This window comes from Salvelinus sp. IW2-2015, linkage group LG33, assembly GCF_002910315.2.
Source record: "Salvelinus sp. IW2-2015 linkage group LG33, ASM291031v2, whole genome shotgun sequence".
Classification (NCBI taxonomy): domain Eukaryota; kingdom Metazoa; phylum Chordata; class Actinopteri; order Salmoniformes; family Salmonidae; genus Salvelinus; species Salvelinus sp. IW2-2015.
In genome coordinates, this window is record NC_036872.1 from 29,284,579 (window position 1) to 29,299,662 (window position 15,084).

The 15,084-nt window shown below is 43.3% G+C and overlaps 1 protein-coding gene across 1 annotated transcript in view; it reads right to left on the reverse strand.

The window, feature by feature from the left end:
• Positions 1-343: 343 nt before the first annotated feature.
• The window catches only part of LOC111957686 (secreted frizzled-related protein 1), a 55,574-nt gene continuing 40,833 nt past the window's right edge, over positions 344-15,084 (reverse strand). The window contains exon 3 of the mRNA XM_023978621.3: positions 344-733. Within this exon, the coding sequence (XP_023834389.1) occupies positions 525-733 (209 nt within the window). The 3' untranslated portion in view covers positions 344-524. The remainder of the gene's footprint in view (positions 734-15,084) is intronic.

The following is a 15,084-nucleotide window of genomic DNA, read 5'->3' on the forward strand; positions in this document are numbered from 1 at the left end:
CTTCATTTCTCTGAACAAGAATAGACTGACGAGTTTCAGAAGAAAGTTCTTTGTTTCTGGCCATTTTGAGCCTCTAATTGAACCCGCAAATGGTGATGCTCCAGATACTCAACTAGTCTAAAGAAAGCCAGTTGTATTGCTTCTTTAATCAGGACAACCGCTGTGCTAACATAATTGCAAAAGGGTTTTCTAATGATCAATAAGCCTTTTAAAATTATAAACTTGGATTAGCTAACACAACGTGCCATTGGAACACAGGAGCGAACGTTGCTGAAAACGTGCCTCTGTACGCTGTGGTAAACCGTGGGGTGTTGGGTTGAGCGTGCAGAGATTGACACAGAAACAGGGAGGCAAAAACAACTTTACTAAGACAGAAAATAAACATAACAAAGAAAATCACTGAGGTTTGGCTCGGTCCTTCTTCTCTCCTTTCGCTTGGTGTCAGTCTCTCCCCGTCCTCCCTCGCAGTGTGCCACCGTGCTCCTTTCATTTGGCGTCCACGGCTGGTTGGCACCATCCTCTAATTACCTCCACTTAGAGCTGTCGGTGTCGGGGTGCCCAGCTCCCGTATTCCCAGCAGAGGGAGCCAACGTCACCTCCCCTCTATTACCATCCCCCGGGGTAGACCTCCTGGGATACCACCCCCCCTTAGCCCTGACTGGCAGGGATGGCATGCTCAGGGCTTGCATCCCTCCTGGATAGGGTGTCCGCATTGCCGTGCTGGGCCCCCGACCTGTGGATGACAGAGAAAGAGAGTCGCTATAAGGACAGGAACCAGGGAGTGACATGGTCATTCGTGTCCTTACCTCTTGCCATCCACACAAGGGGGGCATGGTCAGTGATCAGGGGGAACTTCCTCCCGAGGAGGTAATACTTGAGGGTGTGCAGTGCCCACTTCACGGCGAGGGACTCCTTCTCAACAATCAAGTATTTCTTCTTCCTCGGGAGGAGCTTCCTGCTGACATACATGATGGGGTGCTCCTCGCCTTCCTGCTCTTGGGACAAAACTGCCCCTACCCCTGTGTCAGACACGTCTGTCTGGACCAGGAGTTTTTTTGAGAAGTCCGGTGTGACGAGTATCGGGTGCGAACATAGCGCATCCTTCAGGGCCTGGAACGTCGCCTCTGTGTCCTCCGTCCATCGCACCATCTGGGGTAGTCATGCCTTTGTTAAGTCTGTGAGGGGAGAAGCTATTGCGGCAAAGTTAGGTACAAATCTACTGTAGTAACCTGCTAACCCCAGGAATGACTTCACCTGCCTCTTGGTTCGGAGGACCGGCCATCCCCTAATGGAAGCGTTTTTTTTTTCTTGGGGTTTGACATTTCCCCTCCCGATCCGATAGCCCAGGTACTACACCTCAGCGTAGCCCAGCTTGCACTTGTGGGGGTTCGCAGTCAGACCTGCATCCCTTAGCGCATCAACCACGGCCTGTAACCTACCCAGATGTGACTCCCAACTGTCACTGTGCACAATTATGTCATCCAGATAAGCAGCTGCGTACTCACTGTACAGCCGCAGGACGCGGTCCATGAGTCGCTGAAAGGTTGCTGGTGCCCCGTGGAGCCCGAAAGGCAGAACCCGGTAGTGGTATAGCCCCCCAGGGGTGGAGAAGGCAGTCTTCTCCTGGGCGGCCGCTGCCAGTGGCACCTGCCAGTACCCCTTCGTCAGGTCCAAGGTGCTGACGTATCTCACCATCCCAAGCGGTCGATCAGTTCGTCCACCCGGGGCATTGGGTAGGCATTGAACTTACTGACCTCGTTCAGGCCCCGGAAGTCATTACAGAAGCGGACGGTTCCATCCAGTTTCGGAACAAGCACTATGGGGCTAGACCACTCACTGTATGACTCCTCCAGTACCCCCATTTCTAGCATTGTCGTCACTTCCCGCTGGACCGCCATCCTCCGGGCTTCTGGTATCCGGTATGGCTGTTTATGCACTTTTTCTCCCGGGCGGGTGTAGATATGATGTTCCACGAGATCCCTGCACCTCAGAGAACACGGACGTATTCCGCTGGACCAACTCTCTGAGCTCTTGTCGTTGAGTCGGGCTGAGGTCTACCCCCATTGCAAATTCGACTGAGGGCAAGGTCCAGCAGCCCGCGGGGCCAACGGCCATACAGGAGCTCAAAGGGGGAGAACCCCGTGGATGCTTGGGGTACCTCACGCACTGAAAACATCAGGTGGGGCAGCAGCTGGTCCCAGTTCCTCCCGTCTCTCTCGATGACCTTCTTCAGCATCTGTTTTAGGGTCCACCAGCCCGTCCGTTTGTGGATGGTACCCACTGGTCCTCACTTGTTTTATTCGTAACAGATTGCAGACATCTTTCATCACACAAGACATGAACGCGGTGCCCTGGTCCGTCAGGATTTCCCGCGGAATACCCACCCAGCTAAATAAATGGAAGAGCTCCCGTGCGATACCTTTTGCTGCCGCCGTGCATAGCGGGATTGCCTCAGGATACCAGGTGGCGTAATCCACGATTACCAGGATGTATTGGTGTCCCCTCGCGGTCTTCACCAACGGACCCACCAGATCCATTGCAACCCGCTCGAATGACACTCCTATAATGGGAAAGGGAACCAAAGGGTTTCAATAATGCACCCTCAGAGCTGTGATCTGGAATTCTGGGCAACTATGGCAGTAGTCCTCCATGGCGCGCTTGACTCCTGGCCAGTGGAACCGATTCCCGATCCTCTCCCTGGTTTTCTCCATCCCCAGGTGTGCCCCAAGCAGGTGGGTGTGGGCAAGCTGCAACAGTCCTAACATACTGGCTGGGTATGAGTAACTAGTCTTTTGTCTCCCCATTATGTTTTACTACCTGATACAATAAATTCAGCTTGATTGCGAAGTGGGGGTAGCGCCAATCACTTACCCCAGGTAACAGTACGCATTCACCGCAATCATGGTGAATGGCCCCTAGCCTTCTGGAGATTGAGGTCTTCTAACTGGGCCGTCCTGAACTGACCCGTGAGGATTCCCGTGTCGGGAGGTCTGTCTAGGGCCTCCACCTCCATAAAGGGGAGTGCCCGGTGGCTCGCTTGCCGGAGCGGGATCGCCTCCCTCCTCCGGGTCTGACTTGTGCCCAGTGGACACCTCTCGTGGCGGGGGTTGGGTTGCACAGGCCACCGTCCTTTTCCCTTTTCTTCCTACCTCCCGTGCTCGCCTCCCCAGGTCCCTCCTCCACAGTGCCTGGAAGAGAGGGCAGTCTCGACCGAGGAGAATGGACACAGGTAGGTTAGGAACAGCTCCCACGCACATCTGGCACTCCCCCTTTGGGGTGGTTATCCTCACTGGCACCATTGGGTACCTCTTCGTGTCCCCGTGTACACAGGACACTGTCACCTCCTCGTGCCCCGGTTCCTCCTTGCTCTCTCGTGTGAGCCACTGCAGGTGGGCCAGGGTCACCATGCTGCCGGAGTCCAGCAGAGCGCTGGTGTCGATGCCATCGATTCGTACAGGAACCACAGAGGGGCCTTCTCAGTGTGCGCCCAACAGAAGGTGACGTAATTCACCATCCGGGTTACCCCAGAGCTGGGGGATGCGGAGGGCATGGCCTCCTCCCGGACGGGACACCTCGCGTGGAGGTGTACTCATAGCGAGCGGCGTCTCTGATCTGGGTCCAGCAGCCACCGACGTCATCGGTTTGGGTCACCCTCCTCCTTCACAGCCTCGGCTGGTTCCATCYGGGCCCCCTTCAGCTCCTCGCCTCTCTTTGTGTTGTTCGTCCCCCTCGCCGTGTCTCCTCTCTCCGCTCGGGCCCCTCTCAGCAGGTCCTGGGTGTTCTGGTGAATTTCCACCGCAGTCAGCAATTCCTCCAGGCTCTGGGGGTTCTGCATGCTCACCATCTTCTTAATCTCATACGGCAGGGCCCGAAGGTATTTATCCATTACGAGCTTGTCAAGCATTGGGAGGGACGGTATTTCCGTCAGTAGTCAGCCCTTGGTCAGGCGCACCAGGTCGCTCATCTGAGCACGGGGGGGGGGAAAGGGTGGGATCAAAGGCCCGTCGTGGATCAGTTGTGCACAGCGTGCGAGATTGAACCCATAACGGCTCAGAATCTCCCGTTAGAGTCCCTCATAATTTGCGGCCTGGTCAGTGTTCAAATCAAAGTAGGCCTTCTGGGCCTTCCCAGAGAGTTAGGGTGCCAACAGGCTGGCCCACTTGGGCTTGGGCCATCCTTCCCTCTGTGCCGTCCTCTCGAAGGTGCACGAATACGACTCCACGTCATCTTCCTCCCTTAATAACTGAACCAGGAACTGATTCGTGCCAGACTCCTGAGCCTTCCCAACCTTCAACTGGGCTACCTCCGCTACCAGTCTGTGGTTTTGTTGGTGCTGCTCCTCCAGTGCTTGCTCCTTTCGCTTGGTGTCAGTCTCTCCCCGTTCTCCCTCGCAGTGTGCCACCGTGCTCCTTTCATTTGGTGTCCACGGCTGGTTGGCACTTTCCTCTAATTACACTTTCCTCTAATTACCTCCACGTAGAACTGTCGGTGTTGGTGTGCCCAGCTCCCGTATTCCCAGCAGAGGGAGCCAACGTTGCCTCACGTACCTCCCCTCTATTACCATCCCCCGGGGTAGACCTTCTGGGATACCACAACGCCTATGTAGATACTCCATTAAAAATCAGCCGTTTCCAGCTACAATAGTCATTTACAACATTAACCATGTCTGATCAATTTGATGTTATTTTAATGGACAAAAAATTTGCTTTTCTTTCAAAAACCAGGACATTTCTAAGTGACCCCAAATTTTTGAACGTTAGTGTACATCATTTTTGTCCTGTGCGAATCTGCCAACAGATTACAAATGGCTACAACAAATCCCTTTGGTGTCATATGTTAACAGAATGTATAATATAGCCTATTAAACACACGTATCAAGTGAGAATTAGACAGGTCTGATGCCTTCTTCAACAAAATTTTATTTTGCCATAAAAGCAGCGTGTAGTTCCAGTAGTTAGCTAGACCGCTACAAGGCTAAACAGGTAATTAACTAGTGAAAACACTACCTAGATCTGAATGTTGCTCAACTATCACCAAGCTACAGTAGAATGTAGTTAAACTACTAGTAGAACTACATCTAGTTCACTACTCCCCAACACTGATAATAACACACAAAGACATACTAGTGAATGTTAACTTTCTGAAATAATGTATAAACAGAATTGACACATAACAGGAAATAATCCAAATAAGATTAAGTCAATGATCAATTTGACCATAAACTATGCTACAGTATGGTACAGGGCAACATTTCAAGTTGAAGTATACATTTGTGATGAAATGGTGAAGTTTTTTTAATTTAAACTTCATTTCATGAATGGTCTATGGTATAGCCTACATATAGTTCCTGACTGGTCTATGGTATAACCTACATATAGTTCATGACTGGTCTATGGTATAGCCTACATATAGTTCATGACTGGTCTATGGTATAGCCTACATATATTTGCATGCACGTGGAGATATTGGTATAGCCTACACATAGTCCCGTTCATGGACTGGTCTATGGTATTATAGCCTACATAGTTAGATGACTGGTCTATGGCATAGAATACATTATAGTTCCATGACGTGGTCTATGGTATCGCCTACATATAGTCGTCGATGGAGCTGGTCTATGGTATAGCCTACATATAGTTATGACTGGTCTATGGTATAGCTACATATAGTTCATGGCATGGTCTATGTGTGATAGCCTACATATAGTTCATGACTGGTCTATGGTATAGCCTACAAGTATAGTTCATGCTGGTCTATGGTATAGCCCTACATATAGTTCATGGACTGGTCTATGGTATAGCCTACATATATTTCATGACTGGTCTATGATAGCCTACATATAGTTCATGATGGTCTATGGTATAGCCTGCATATTAGTTAATGACTGGGTTTGTGGTATAGATGCCCTACAATAGTTAATGACTGGATATGGTATAGTCCTACATATAGTTAATGACTGGATATGGTAAGGCTACATATAGTTAATGACTGGGATATGGTAAGCCGTACACATATAGTTAATGACTGGGTATGGTATAGTCTACATATAGTTTAATGACTGGTCTATGGGTAAGCCTACATATAGTTAATGACTGGTCTATGTGTATAGGCCTACATTATAGTTAATGACTGGATATGGGGATTAGCCTACATATAGTTTATACTGGAGATATGGGGTAGTTGCGACCTAACATATAGTTAATGACTGGTCTATGGTATAGCCTACATATAGTTAATGACTGGGATATGGTATCGCCTACATATAGTTTATGACTGGGATATGGTTTAGCCTACATACAGTAAGGTCATTTTTCACTTGGGGTACCTGCGAATCATCTCTGTGTCATGTGCACTCTTCACTGCTGCCTATGGAAATTCTACATCATGCCCTTTCATGATTACAGCTACTGATTCTGTTAATGTTTTTAAAGACCACCTATAACTTTGTCCTGTTCCAAAGAGACGCTGCCAAGATGGAAAAGTAAATATGTAATGTGCTGAATGTTCATTTCAGATGGAAAAAACTATAAAGCTGTCTTTTTTTCATAAATATATCAAGATAACAAAGCAACCAGGCGGCTGGAGATCAAAGCTGTTTTGGAAGGGGAAGGTAGAGTAGACATGGAGACTAATCACTGTGCAGAGCAGAGCAGCCCTGCAGATGTGATGTGAGGAGAAGTAGACCTCTCAGTGTAGCTACCTCTCAGGGATAGAAATCTGAAACAAGAGAAAACATGGACTGCGTCCCAAATTGCATCCTATTCTCTATTTAGTGCACAACCGCCCTGGTTAAAAGTAGTGCACTAAATATGTAATAGGGTGCAATTTGAGACACACCCATGGATCTAAATCAGCACTGTTTATGGAAACAGGAAATATATGCAAAGTAATTTACGGATGAATGAGACTGCACATCGAACTACTCCCATAAAAATGCCCTTTTTTATCTTCACTTTTAGTATGAGTATTAGGTTTAGTATCAATAAAGATGTAAGATGGCTCTGCTCTCCCCATAATGCAACAGCTGTTGGTGGTTTCTCTGTTGGAAGATTGTTTAGGAAATTCCCTTAAAATTGTTGACATGCAAAGCTGCGGAACACATTTGAGCAATAACTGAACTTTATGATGTCAACATGGGGTAGGCTGCTTGAAAGTAATGAATTTCCTCATGTGGCTACTGTGCTCTCTGGACAAAACATAGAAGACTTATAGGAGATTATAAACATGTCTTCTACATGTAGCTGCATTCATCAACTTCATGTGGGCTGCATGGTCTAATGTAATCTCAAATAACTGGCTATATGTAAGGCAATAGCGTGGTGTGGTCAAAGTGTCTGCTGTGTCCCTGAACACAAAAAGTCATATTGCAAAATGTGAAGGAATAAATTGATCTAGTGTGTAAAATGAAAATGCCTACTCGGAATACAGTACTTATTAAAAAATAAAAGATTTCAGATTCCAGAATACAAAAGTGATCCTTGAATTCTATCACCTGCTATGTAATATGCTACAGCTATCAGAATTTAGTTTTGCCTACAATGCCTCAACCTACCCAGTCCTTTTCAGATCAGGGGTCATTGAAGACAACACGCACTCAGGTGTGCTAGACTCAAGTCTAGGTCTTGAGTCACGTTGGCTGCAGCAATGTTTACATTTGAAGCCTGGATACCAGTCTGTTTCTGCTCTCTTGCAAACTCCTAGTGGAATTGTCACGCCAAACGCATGACAAGGAGTGACAAGGAGTGACAATGGAGAAGAAATAGAAGAATAAGAAGAATAAAATTGCGTAAACAGATCTGGGACCAGGCTATTACATTTGCACACAATTACATAAATAGAATCTCCCACCAATATCATACCATCTGACACTGCAGCTGCAAAGGAATTATTCAGATTTTCATTGCTGTAGTTTAGACCGGTTTGATGCATTTTTCACTGACAAATTATTCAGTCTCATATTTTTACCCAAATATTTGAACAAGTCAGTCTGGAATTTTGGGGGTGGTTGGTCACACTGGTGACAAATATAGAAGAGCTTCCAAAAATAAAATGACTGGGTTGACATTGGCATCACCGCACTTTACTCAGAGGTGCTTATTTGCATTTGCCTTGCCCAGTGCTCAGTGACAGTGAGGAAAATAATCACTGAGAGATTGTTACGGGTAACTTCATGTTGAAAGCTGACAAATAGGAGTTCTATAAATTAGTCAAACTTCACAGTGTCGAAATGAGGTGCTAATGTTTTACTTCACGAGGATACAGATTCTTCAGAGCCAACCATTTTAACTTCAACTGGAGTGGTGGAGTGTGTAGCTTACACTGACCTAATGTTTTATATTTTTACTGCTAATATTTCCTTCCCTGTAAATGACATGGCAATGTAACAATCTTTCATGTATTTCGGGAATCCTATCAAATGAGAGAGCAGAAACAGGATGGAATGAAGGAATATAGTTACTGGAACAGCAAACCTACCATGACATCATACTCTTAAACTGAACGGCTATTACTGAAAAACACATGGCAGTTGGTGCAGTGAGTGTGCTTCAACATCCCCCTTCTCGCTGTGAACCATCTCAAATACTAGCCTCATGTTTGAGAAAAACACCTCCCGTGTTTTAACAGAGGGCCATTCGTTGCTGTCTGCTTGAGCAAATGCAGAAGTTTAAAGGCATGATTAGATGCTTCTGAGAACAACAAGGAAACATTTAAAACTATTACAAGTCCAGAAAAGAAAGTGCCTTGGAGGCCTGAGTTGGTCAAAAGTAGTGAGATTAATATGAATGATCTGCCAAATTTACTCCATTCCAAGAATTCTACGACTGGACCCAAATGTAGCCTGTATTAACCCATTCCTCCCATGTTAAAATGCTGTAGACAATCCCAGGAAAACAACATCAAAATAGCTATTTGAAACTAGGATACAGATACTACCTATTACATATCTATTACATTGTGTTTGTATGACAATGTTTTGGATTGTGCAACATGGTTCTCGTGAGAGGTTTGCATGCCAGATGGGCAAAGCAGAGTACACAGCGGAGAGCAGACCACCTCTATTGAAGCTTCATTGTTCATTGGAACATGTATATTGTATACGGTCGGTTCATGGCTGTAAAAAGGTGTTGTTCAACTGCAAGAAAAGAACACCAAAAGCTTACTGGGCGGCAGGTAGACTAGCGGTTAGAGCATTGGGCCAGTAACCCAAAAGTTGCTAGTTCGAATCCTCGAGCTGACAAGGTGAAAAATGTGTCTATTTTCCCTTAGAGCAAGACACTTAATCCTAATTGCTCCAAGGTTGCCATTTAAAATGGCTGGCTGTGACCCCACTCTCTGAGGGTGTCTCAGGAAGAGTTGGGATATACAAACAAACTCAATTCACATACAGTTGAAGTCGGAAGATTAAATACACTTAGGTTGGAGTCATTAAAACTTGTTTTTCAACCACTCCACACATTTTTTGTTAACAAACAATAGTTTTGGCAAGTCAGTTAGGACATCTACTTTTCTACATCTACAATTGTTTACAGACAAATTATTTCACTTATTATTCACTGTATCACAATTCCAGTGGGTCAGATGTTTACATTCACTAAGTTGACCGTGCCTTTAAACATCTTGGAAAATTCCAGAAAATTATGTCATGGCTTTAGAAGCTTCTGATAGGCTAATTGACATAATTTGAGACAATTGGAGGTGTACCTGTGGATGTATTTCAAGGCCTACCTTCAAACTCAATGCCTCTTTGCTTGACATCTTGGGAAAATCAAAAGAAATCAGCCAAGACCTCCAATTTTTTTTTGTAGAACTCCACAAGTCTGGTTCATCCTTGGGAGCAATTTCCAAATGCCTGAAGGTACCACGTTCATCTGTACAAACAATAGTACGCAAGTATAAACACCATGGGACCACGCAGCCGTCATATCACTCAGGAAGGAGACGTGTTCTGTCTCCTAGAGATTAACGTACTTTGGTGCGAAAAGTGCAAATCAATCCCAGAACAACAGCAAAGGACCTTGTGAAGATGCTGGAGGAAACAGGTGTAAAAGTATCTATATCCACAGTTAAACGAGTCTTATATCGACATAACCTGAAAGGCCGCTCAGCAAGGAAGAAGCCACTGCTCCAAAATCGCCATAAAAAAGCCAGACTACGGTTTGCAACTAAACATGGGGACAAAGATCGAACTTTTTGGGGAAATGTCCTCTGGTCTGATAAAACAAAAATAGAACTGTTAGGCCATAATCACCATCGTTATGTTTGGAGGAGAAAGGTGGAGGCTTGCAAGTCGAAGAACACCATCCCAACCGTGAAGCACGGCGGTGGCAGCATCATGTTGTGGGGGTGCTTTGCTGCAGGAGGGACTGGTGCACTTCACATAATAGATGGCATCATGAGGGAGGAAAATGATGTGGATATATTGAAGCAACATCTCAAGACATCAGTCACGAAGTTAAAGCTTGGTCGCAAATGGGTCTTCCAAATGGACAATGACCCCAAGCATACCTTCCAAACTTGTGGCAAAATGGCTAAATGACAACAAAGTCAAGGTATTGAGGGGCCATCACAAAGCCCTGACCTCAATTAGTATTTGGTAGCATTGCTTTTACATTTTTTTACTTGGGTCAAACGTTTCAGGTAGCCTTCCACAATCTTCCCAAAATAACTTGGGTGAATTTTGTCCCATTCCTCCTGACAGAGCTGGTGTAACTGAGTTAGGTCTGTAGGCCTCCTTGCTCGCACACGCTTTTTCAGTTCTGCCCACAAAATTTCTATGGGATTGAGTGTATGTAAACTTCTGACCCACTGGGAATGTGTTGAAAGAAATAAAAGCTGAAATAAATCATTTTCTCTACTATTATTCTGACATTTCACATTCTTAGAATAAAGTGGTGATCCTAACTGACCTAAGACAGGGAATTTTTACTAGGATTAAATGTCAGGAATTGTGAAAAACTGAGTTTAAATGTATTTGGCTAAGGTGTATGTAAACTTCCGACTTCAACTGTATGTGTCACGATCGTCATATTGTGGAAGAGAGGAGGACCAAGGCGCAGTGTGATAACAATACATCTTCCTTTATTGAAGACGAAAACGAAACAAAACAAAACAACAAACCGACGAACGTGAAGCTATATAAACAATAAGTGCAGACACAGGCAACTTAGACATAGACAATCACCCACAAACCAACAGTGAAAACAGGCTACCTTAATATGGTTCCCAATCAGAGACAATGACAAACACCTGCCTCTGATTGAGAACCATATTAGGCCAAACAACAAACCCAACATAGAAACACAAAACATAGAATGCCCACCCAGCTCACGTCCTGACCAACTAAACAAAGACTAAACAAAGGAAATAAGGTCAGGAACGTGACAGTATGTGTATTAATACACACTTGAACATTTGTGAAAAAAAGACATATATGAGCACCAAATTAATACTACTAACCAACATTTATTTGAAATGGAAGTACTGTGGAAGTCATGTGCATGATTTACCGTTCAGCATGATTCCCTCTCGTCTCACATGTCTTGGTGTAGTTTATTTTACGGCTGCTTGGAGTAGGCACCCATCCATATCATGGATGGGTGCCTACTCCAAACACCTAAAATGACCCTTTTATGTTGTTGGTTACTGATGGGGCTCCATAAAACAAGAGAATACAGCTATACCATTAAACACAAAGAATGTTTTTTACTGGAGTTCGAGGAATGGTTTTGATGTCTTTGAAGGCCCTTACGTGGATTAAGAACAGAGAACTAACTGCCTTACTTTTAAAAACCTGCAGGCTCAGCCCTGGTAAAGAAAAGAGAAAACACTCTTAGGTTACAACGACCCATTTGCTGCCAAAAAAAGTCTAAATAACACTTTACGGTTTCCTCCAGTTAATGTAAGGGCGTGGAGTTGCATCCTGAAAACAACAGATAGTAATTACCATAAGGGTACAGATGTGCCGAGGAGGGCAGATTGTCTCCCAAATGTGCAGCCTGGGCACCTCTATAAACAGAACAATTCCATACCATGAAAAATACATTCTTCCCCAGCCTTTTATTTAATTCACAGTGGATGTATCTGTAAGACTCATCTAACCCATGTCACGTCTTAGCGTGAAGATAACATTTACATTTTAGTCATTTAGCAGACGCCCTTATCCAGAGCGACTTACAATAGAGCGCATTCATTTCCATACTTTTTTTTCACCTGTCTTATTTTTATATTAACAGTGTAGTGTGTATGTGTAAAGATGTTATATTATTGTTCCAGTGTTGAGTGGAATGATCTCGCCCATTTTAAAACCATGTGCACCAAGGGAAACATGCAAAATCTGCACAATCTTCTGCAAACAAATAATTTCATTTTGACATTTGATTAGACAGTGTTGCCTTATTTCCTCAGCATTTCACTGTCAACATGAGTTGTTAATGATGTATATCTCAATTAATTTTGTATAATATACACAACATACCAGGCAACCAACGGCCTGTGAAACCACACTGAATGTTAGTGGAAGAGACAAGAATCTGTATACTTTGAAAAACAAGGTCTGAAGAAAATAAATCAAAACAGCACGCATGAGAGATCAACTCTTTCTATAAATATGGAGATGTAAAAACGACTTCACCAAGAACAACTCCAATCTGTTTGACAGCCATGACAGTCCTGCATGCCATGATGAAGACTGACTTTCAACTCCCACAAGTTATTCTGTCTGTCACAGGATCTCCTGTTTCTGTCTTTACAGCATCAGATAATGTGCATCACATCATTAGCAAAGCGGAAAATTAAAGTTTACTGAACGTTAAGACTTCACACTGTTATTTTAAGATATACTGCTAGGCTACTCTTAACAGCAGTGTCAATGCCAAAAGTCTCTTCATGCATAGCTGCAAGCTACAACTGAGGTCCTCCTCATGAAGTGGAACTAATTATACGGAAGCTGTAAATCCCTGACAATTAGGTCAGCATAGGTCAGCATTAGTTCAGTATGTTAACCCATTGCGTACATGATGCATACAGTATGTACGCAATTTAAGTCAAAATTGTAACTTGGCCACTCACTGGAACGTTCACTGTCTTCTTGGTAAGCAACCAGTGTAGATTTGGCCTTGTGATATACGTTATTGTCCTGCTGAAATGATGTGTCTGTGTGTTTTAATACATAATCCACAGCATAATTCTTAACTTGAACATACTAAAGAGATATTCAATGACTGATTTTTTATTGTTAACCATCTACCAATCACTGCCCTTTTTATGAGACTTTCGAAAAGCTCCCTGGTCTTTGTAGTTGAATCTTTGCTTGAAATGCAATACTTGACTGAAGGACCTTATATATGCTGTATGTATGGGGGACAGAGGAAGGGGTAGTCATTCAAAAATCATGCCAACCCATATTATTTCACACAGAGTGAGGGAGTCCATGTAAATTATGTGATTTGTTAAGTCAAATGTTACTCCTGAACTAATTTAGGCTTGCCTAAGCAAAGGGGGTGAATATTTATGCAATGACTATATTTTATTTATAATTTGTTTTGTACATTTTTTTAGAATTTCCTTTTCACTTTGACATTATGGAGTATTTTGTGTAGATCAATGACAAAATAAATCACAATTAAATCTATTTCAATCCCACTTTGTAACGCAACAATGTGAAAAAGATCCAAGATGGGTGATATCCACTGTATGCTTAAATCTTAGAACTGAAAAAATCTCAAGCCGTACAAGCATAGCCAAGAATTCTCAACATGTGCAAATAGTTTGGAGGTTTGAAAATCATTATGGACATTACACGCAGGAAGCTGATATTCCATAAAATAAACTGTATAGTACTGTGCCATGTATGTGGTTTCCCATTTTATTACTGTGTTGTATGAGTATAAGCTGTGGGTATCATTGAAATACAAGCCACACTTGATATTTCATTCCAGCTTTAACTGCTTGAGAGCAAGCAGTACTGGGAGTAATATCTCTACAGAAATGGTATAGGTTACACAATCTGAAATGGAAAGAACATTCCAGACAACATGTCATTGTTTTCTATATTTATGTAAAATGTGTATGTACATAACGGGCAGCAATGCACTGCAGCCATAAAAAAATCTGTAATTTAACGTGATAGTGCTAAGATGTACCAGCAATACTGAACAAAACAATTAAAAATACAGATTTGCACTTTCAAAGTTGTCACAAACTTAATAAACATCAATCTGGATGGACAGCAATTGAATACTGCATTAACAAAAAAATTAAGAAAACTTTTGGTAAAATATTATCTGACATCATATACAAATGCAAGGGATGTATTTAATTATTCTATACCAGTGGCCACTCAAGAGGCTGTTGTGCAATTGAATTGAAACACCAAACAATGCATGCATTATAACATACAGTGTTTGGCACACAGTATATTTCATATACTGTACCATTAGGCAAAAGGTATTTTCACTCAGATGATGCAGTTGATGTACTGGAATTGATAGGATTGACATTTGTATATATTTTTTAAAGTCAAAGAAAATGTCAAACAAATGAGGCAACTGAAAAGAGGACGACATTCTTAATATCAACTGTAGTGCAGTCATTATTTTGATGAGACAATCAGGTGAAGGCACGCTATCATAATATCGTCAATAAGTTATTCAATGACCCTATCCGTGCCTTTTAAAGCTAAAATACACGTTATTATTGATTCTGTATAATCTATTCAATATGATCTAATTGATGATTCTATGATCTACTTATTCATGTTCAGAGCAAAAGAAGCAAGTCCATCCACTTCAGCAGAACTCACTGAATTGTGGTATTTTTACTGCACATTCAGGGAGTGTGTAACACAAGTATCTACATACACGAAGTGGAAATGGTTTCAATAGAGGAGGAAGAGGGTGCAGTGTCATTAACTTTTTCAGATAACTGGAAACCACTATAGCAGGAGGTCTCAATGATCACAACGCTCCACTGCAAAATGGATGATGCAAACATTTAAAGCAGGACTGTAAATATAGAAAGATATACAGTTTATATAGATATATGAACAAAAACAACATGTGGATTGTTGGTTGTGCAAGTTCTTGT